The sequence below is a fragment of the Bidens hawaiensis genome, unplaced genomic scaffold (assembly GCF_021521415.1).
Source record: "Bidens hawaiensis isolate Kalapana, Puna unplaced genomic scaffold, B.hawaiensis_p1.1 tig00066137_1, whole genome shotgun sequence".
Taxonomy (NCBI): Eukaryota; Viridiplantae; Streptophyta; class Magnoliopsida; order Asterales; family Asteraceae; genus Bidens; species Bidens hawaiensis.
Window position 1 is genome coordinate 10,014 of NW_027501772.1, and position 8,081 is coordinate 18,094.

Below are 8,081 nucleotides of genomic sequence, written 5' to 3' on the forward strand. Positions count from 1 at the left end.
AGGAACACCCGAAGTTCAAGCAGAAAAGTGTAAATGGGTAGTGTGTGATCGAGTCCGAAAGTCGATCATGTTTATGAAGTTCAAAGATCTTACAGAGGTTACTGACGCAATCAAGACTTTTGAATTTGAGAGAAAAGAATTCCTATCTCGAGCAGGGGAAAGCAAGAAGATGGATAGGGATGGGCTACGCACCCAGACTACCGGCCAACCATCTTCCACACCACAATATCAAGATCGCAGAGTTCAACCGAAAAGAAATCCCGATAACTAGATAAAACCATGGTAGCCTAGACCCCCAAACCCGAGACCTGCCCAGAATCAAATTCAGCTGTATCAAGGACCTACTAGAGCACAACCTCATCAACATGGAAACTCCAACCAGTCTGCTATGCCTTCATGCAACACTTGTGGCAAGAAACATTGGGGTGCTTGTCGCTTTAGATGTGGCCAGACTGGGTATGTAATTAAAAATTGCCCGATGCCGGATACCAAGAATACCACCGGAGGAAATGTTGCGCCATCAAATACTAGAGAAAGAGTTTTCACGCTTACTACTGCAGAAGCTGCTAGTGCCCCAGGTACTATTTCCGGAACTCTCCAACTCGGTGAACGTGATATATATGTGTTGTTTGATACAGGGGCGACCCATTCTATAATTTCTAACTTATTCACTAAACACCTGTTGGTTGAACCTTCCCCGTTAGAATATACTCTTTCTATATCCACTCCTATGGGTAGCTCGATCATAATTTCCCATATATATAGAGACTGTCATATTCATATTGATTCTATTGAGCGTAAAGCGGATCTTTTACCCATGCAAATGGGAGACTTTGATGTTATCCTCGGAATGGATTGGTTATCTCGACATCGTGTAACTATTGATTGTCACTTGCGGCGAGTCTTTTTCGGTGATTCTCATCATCCAGATTTGGTGTATCAGAGGTTCCAACCCCATAAGTCTCTTAAGATTATCTCAGCACTCAAAGCTCAAAAGTTGATATCGCATGGCTGCGCTGGATTTTTAGCGTCAGTCAAGGATACGACAGCTGGCGAAGTTAGGATCGACAGTTATCATGTTGTTCGTGAGTATCCTGATGTCTTTCCGGATGAATTACCGGGACTACCACCGGACCATGAGATAGAATTTACTATTGATTTGGTCCCTGGCGCTGAGCCTATCTCTAAGGCACCGTAACGTATGGCTCCGTTGGAACTAAAAGAGCTGAAGGAGCAATTGCAGGAATTGTTGGAGTGGGGATTTATAAGACCAAGCGTCTCACCTTGGGGTGCACCGGTCTTATTTGTAAAGAAAAAGGATGGCAGTATGCGGCTGTGCATTGACTACCGAGAGCTTAATAAAATCACCATTCGCAATTGGTATCCTCTACCTTGCATAGACGACCTTTTTGATCAACTCCAAGGCGCTAAGTTCTTCTCGAAAATAGACTTGAGATCTGGTTATCACCAACTAAAGATTCGGGAGGAGGATGTTCCTAAGATTGCCTTTCGTACGCGCTATGGCAATTACGAGTTCTTGGTTATGCCTTTTGGGCAAACCAATGCCCCTGTAGTCTTTATGGATTTAATGAATCATGTTTTTCACGAATTCTTGGATAAATTTGTCATTGTTTTTATCGATGACATCTTGGTGTATTCCAAGAGTAGGGATGAACACGAAGATCACCTGCGAAAAGTGCTTGAAACCTTGCGACAGAAAAGGTTGTATGCGTAGTTTTTAAAATGTGACTTTTAGCTCAATCAAGTAGCCTTCCTAGGTCACATTGTATCGGCAGATGGAATCAAAATGGATCCTGCTAAAATTGAGGCAATTACAAAATGGCCTAGACCTACCTCTGCGACTGAAGTTCGAAGTTTCTTGGGATTAGCTGGCTACTACCGGAGGTTCGTAGAGGGATTTTCTGTCATTGCCTTGCCTCTTACGCAACTATTGAGGAAGGGTGTGAAGTTTTATGGGAATGAAGAGCGAGAGAAGAGTTTTGAAGAATTAAAAGAAAACACTTATTACTGCTCCAGTACTCATTCATCCATCAAGCTCAAGTGGTTACCAAATCTATAGTGATGCTTCAAAAAAAGGCCTAGGTTCTGTATTAATGCAGCACGGAAAGGTCATCGCTTATGCCTCGCGTCAGTTGAAGCCTTATGAAGTTATTACCCGACGCATGACTTGGAGTTAGCCGCGGTTGTTTTTGCGTTAAAAATATGGTGTCACTACTTGTATGGAGAGACATGTGACATATTCACTGACCACAAAAGAGTCAAGTATATATTTACGCAGAAAGAGCTAAATATGAGGCAAAGGAGGTGGCTGGAACTTTTGAAATATTATGATGCGAATATTCAGTACCACCCGGGTAAAGCTAATGTAGTAGCTGACGCTTTAAGCCGAAAGAATTTTGGACCTGTATCTTGCCTACAGATTCAACCTCATATCATATCTGACCTAGATAAGAGGGGCATTGGCCTTCAGTTTGGTAAATCTGATGGTTAACTGGCAAAAATGCAGATCGAGCCTGACCTCATCTCGTGAATTAAAGAGGCCCAGAAGGATGATGGAGAATTATGGGCGATATCACAGAACATTGAGGTCGGAAAGCAGTAAGAGTTTCATATGGATGAGCATGGAGTAATATGGTGTGGTAAAAGGTTGTGTGTACCCATTGATCCTACGCTCCGCGAGTCACTATTAGCCGAAGCACACAGTTCACCATTTTCTATCCACCCAGGATCTACAAAGATGTATCATGATCTACGTCAAAATTTTTGGTGAGTGCTATGAAAGAGGACGTCGCTAGATATGTGAGTAGGTGCCTCACATGCTAGCAAGTGAAGATTGGGCACCAGCGAGCTAGCGGACTCTTGCAACCATTAGATATTCCGGTATGGAAATAGGACGAAATATCAATGGATTTCGTTACTGGTTTGCCTAAAACCTTTAAAAAGAACGATACTATATGGGTAGTTGTGGACAGATTGTCCAAGTCGGCTCACTTTTTGCCAATACAACTAGGGTATTCCATCAGCAAGTTATCCGAGGTGTTTTTGCAAGAGATTATACGGTTGCACGGTACTTCAGCCTCTATTGTATCTGATAGAGATCCAAGGTTCACGTCTCGATTCTGGAAAGGCTTTCAAGCTGCATGGGGTATAAGATTGAAATTCAGTACTGCTTTTCATCCACAAACAGATGGACAATCAGAACATACAATTCAGACCCTGGAAGACATGCTAAGGGCTTGTGCACTGGAGTGGACAGGAAACTGGGATGAATATTTATGCCTTATTGAGTTTGCCTACAATAATAGTTGGCAAGCAAGCATTGGCATGGCCCCTTTCGAGCTATTGTATGATCGGAAATGTAGGGCGCCGGTATGCTGGAATAAGGTGGGAGAGAAAGTAATTGAAGGGCCCGAGTTGGTACGAATCACGAATGAAAGAGTTGCTATTTCCCGAGAAAAGTTAAAAGAAGCGCAGAGCAGACAGAAGAGTTACGTAGATCGACATCGTCGGACTCTTGAATTCCAAGTCGGGGACCATGTGTTCTTAAAAGTTTCACCTTGTCGTGGCGTTCGAAGATTTGGAATAAAAGGGAAGCTCAACCCTCGTTATATCGGTCCATTTGAAATTCTTGAAAGATTTGAAGAAGTTTCTTACCGAATAGCACTACCGCCCAACTTTCTCACGTCAATAACGTCTTCCAGGTGTCTTTACTGAGGGGATACAACTATCACCCATTGCATGTCATTAGTTATCCGTTGCACACGATCCAAGAAGATTTATCGTATGAAGAAGAACCAGAAGCTATATTGGATCGCCAAGAAAGATTAATGAGGAGGAAAGTCATCCCGTTCGTTAAAGTCCTATGGTAGAATCACTCTGAACAAGAAGCTACTTGGGAAACTGAAGAATCAATCCGTTCTTTTGTAACATCCGTATTTTGAGAATTAATAAATAACGGAAAGTTTTATTATTATCGGTGTGTCGTTAGTTTGGTTGTGTGTGTGTTTGTATTTGGATAAGATTGGAATGGAGGTGGATGGTGGGGCCCATGGCTCCCTATATAAGGCCATTCCCCATCCTTTCACCATTTCTTTACACAATACAAACACACTAGAAAACACACACTTTCTCTCTAGCAATTCGGATTCGGATCCAAGCAAAAGGAAGGAAGAATCTTGGGTGTAAACACCATAAAACAACAAGAAACACCATCAAGCTCCACAGATCTGTCCAGATCCGAACCCGAGATCAACAAAAGGTGAGTTTTGGTTTTAAAGGTTAAGTTTTAGGTTGGATTCGACATGCAAACCGATAGAAGGATAGATCGGGGTATATGATGGAAGAAAACATGAACTTGATAAGTTATAACCCCACGAGAATGTTATATGGTAAAAATGTGACGTTTGGGCCTTATAAAACGCAAATATACAAAGTTGGTACAACCCAAAACCCTTAAAAAGGGTAAAATCTGGTTCTAAGGAAGAGTCACGAAGTAAAATGGCCATTAAATGGTAAAAAAGAAGAAAAAGAAGAATTTCGCATCGCATAAGCCATGCGAAGCGAAAAAGCTATTTCGCATCGCACAGTCATGCGAAGTGAAACAGTTCCATGCGAAACGAAACAGTTCCATGCGAAGCGAAAAAGCATGAGAAGCGAAATTCCATGCATGCGAAGCGAAATTCTTCCATGCGAAATTTTATAAAATTCATTTTCTGATGCGTTTTTGTTAAAGGACTGTTAATGAAAATAAAATTTTTCCAGTTAGGGGCGCTGCCCCTTGGACCCTGCTAGGGGCTGCCGCCCCTAGACCCCGCTACCAGGGGCGTTGCCCCCGGACCCCCGTTAGTTGAGGGTTTTATAATTTTAGATGTAAGAAATAGTGGTAATAGATAATTGACACGCGTAATGTATTGTACAGTTAGCCGTGCTCAACTAAAGAAGGGAATTACCATTAACGGCGAGAGAAATCGACTCCAGGTGAGTTCTAGCCCCATTTCTCTTTGAAATGTTTCAGGGCTTTGTGCATACTCCTATGTGATAGTTAATACATTTACTTAATTGATAAGTGTATGATACGTGTTTGACTATGTATTGGATGTTATTACTATATAATGATAGTATGAATGAGCATGTGTGTGTGTATATATATATATTATATACATGAGACAGGTAAAATACACACGTATGATAAATGTATGGTTATTCGAGGCAGTAGGAACCAGACCCTTATAATATCTGTGATGTTAGGGACCAGATCCTTATAATATCTGTGATGTTAGGGACCAGACCCTTATAATATCTATGATGATAGGGACCAGACCCTTACAATATCTGTGATGTTTAATGTAGAATAGCTTATGTTATACCGTAGGGTTTTATGAAAGAAAGTATGTAAGTACGTATGCATGTATATAAGATATATATGAAAGGAGTAATAGAAAACTAAGGTATGAATATGTATCTTCGGACGCGTATGAGTAAAGGTATGAATGTATTGTATGTTAATTGATTAACTAGAACTCATTCAGCGTAGCTGACTTTTAGTATGCACGCAGGCAAATAGGTTGAGGCAGCTGTCTTAAGGAGGGACACAGGGCATGGACTGAAGAGACTGGCATCCATAATGAAGTGTTATGACTGTTTTAATTAATTACTTATGAAAAGACAATTTGTATGTTAAGACAAGAATGAATGTTTTGTAATGTGATGTTTGAAGTTTTAAATCATTCAGCGAAGTTTTTAATTTACTCTGATTTTAGAACTGTGTTTATGTGTAAATTCAACACCAAAGTAGGATTACCGGGAACGGGGCCTTACATCTTTGTACCCTAATCTATTTGAAAAATAGATTCTCTTGTACGAGTAATAGCGAACCTTGTTTTCTCGTTAAATGGGATAATATTTCCTTTCCAGTAGCTCCTTGTGAATCTTTATGTCCTAATATATAAAAATTTCAAGGACGAAATTCTTTTTAGGGGGTAAGAGTTGAAATGTCTTGAACATGATATATATAAAAATAAAAATCCATCACATAATAATAATACAATTATTTATATAGCATTAAAATAAAATGAAATAATGTTAATAGCAAAACATAAACAATGAATATCTATATACGTTTATAATAATAGAGTTAATGGCCATTTTCGTCCCTGTGGTTTGCTACTTTCGCCACTTCAGTCCAAAATTTTTAATTTTATCAATTTAGTCCTCATAGTTTTAAATTTTAGCCAATTACGTCCCATCCGTCTAACGGCAACCAGCTATGCCGTTAGTTTAAGAGTATTTTTGTCTTTCTCCTTTTAATTTTGAGTTAATGGTCATTTTAGTCCCTGTGGTTTGATATCTTTGCCAATTCAGTCCAAAGTTTGAAAATTTGTCAATTTAATGTTCAGTTTAATTCAGTTTTTTTTTATTTTTTATGTTTTTTGTTTATAACCCTAAAGAGCATAATTCAAGCCCAAAACCATCGAGCAACCTCAAATACTGGTATGCATTTACTCTGTTGACAACAGTAATCATACCCCCCCCTTATATTTAGTTTCTAGACATTTCCTAAAATCTTCTCCATGGTGGAATTCAATGGTAAAGTGGTTAAGGTAATTCCCTGAAATCGAATTATACACAAAAAACTAAAAATTGTTTTGTTGATTAATATATAATAGTTGATTACGACCCAGATTTTCGTTATGATATGTTAATCTCTAAACCCTAAATATTATGCATTCATCAAAGAAACGATTTTTAGTTTTTTCCGTACAATTCGGTTTCACGGAATTGCTTTGACCACTTTACCATTGAATTCCACCATGGGGGAGAGTTTAGGAACCATCTAGAAACTAAATACGAGAGGAGGGGGTATGATTACTGCTGTCGACAGAGTAAATGCAGACTTGTTTTGGGCTTGGATAATGCTCTCTATGGTTATAGAAAAAACTGACTTAAATTGACAAAATTTCAAACTTTGGACTAAATTGGCAAAAGTATCAAACCACAGGGACGAAAATGACCAATAGCTCAAAATAAAAAGGAGAAAGACAAAAATACTCTTAAACTAACGGCATAGCTGGATGCCGTTAGACGGATAGGATGTAAATGGCTAATATTTAAAACTATGAGGACTAAATTGACAAAAATACAAATTTTGGACTGAATTGGCGAAAGTAGCAAACCACAGGGACGAAAATGGCCATTAACTAATAATAATAATAATAATAATAATAATAATACATAAAAAAAGAGAAAAAAAAAGAAAAGAAAGAAAGAAACGTAACATGAGTGGATATGGGTTGGACCGTTAGGGGCTCTGTCCGTCCGGACACGTGGCCGGCTCGGACTACCTTTAGCCAATGGATGCCGTGTACGGAGAACTCGGCGTTATTTAGTTGATCGTTCAACAAAAATAAAGTATACAAAAGAAAAAAAAAACAAATTAAGAATTATTATATGAAAATATATCTAGCATGGGACAAAAGAAATGTCAGTCCATTAAATGCACCACAGATGCATGCAGCAAGAAAATTGAACAGTGGTGGAGCACTGCAAACGCCGCACGCAGCCGCTGCATTCCGCCAACCACCTGCACTCCGGCACCCACCTGCAACCGCCGCCATCTCCGACAAGCTTATCAACAATCAAGTCACACCTCCTATAAATCTAGATCAAAACCCAATGAACCTCTCATCTAACTCTCACTCATCCTTTCTCTCTCCCTCCCTCCACACTCTGCTTTCTTTTAAATACTCAGGAAAACATCAAGGTTTCCGGTTAGCAAAAACAACAGCGTAAACTCAAAGCCGAAAACCCCGTTAGAAGCACCGTAGAAACTCCCAACCGTAGTTATCGGATCACTTCCAGCGACCCGCCGTTTTCTTTCAGATCTACCGCTGCGATCGAGTAACCTACCCACTAAACAGATTCGTGTGATGCGTTTATACTTGATAGTTTTTACTGATGAACCGACTCACTTTTCCTAAATTCTGAAACAAAAAGGATGAAGACAAGGCATGCTAGATTTTCCTTTGTTTCAAAGCTCTGTAGTAAAAATATTGATAATTTGA

The 8,081-nt window shown here is 39.5% G+C and overlaps 1 protein-coding gene across 1 annotated transcript; it reads left to right on the plus strand.

Moving 5' to 3' along the window:
* Positions 1-478: 478 nt before the first annotated feature.
* LOC143604670 (uncharacterized) lies at positions 479-1,198 on the plus strand. Its single transcript, XM_077081074.1, has one exon. It carries the CDS (start codon positions 479-481, stop codon positions 1,196-1,198), a length of 720 nt encoding a protein of 239 aa, XP_076937189.1.
* The last annotated feature ends 6,883 nt before the right edge of the window (positions 1,199-8,081 follow it).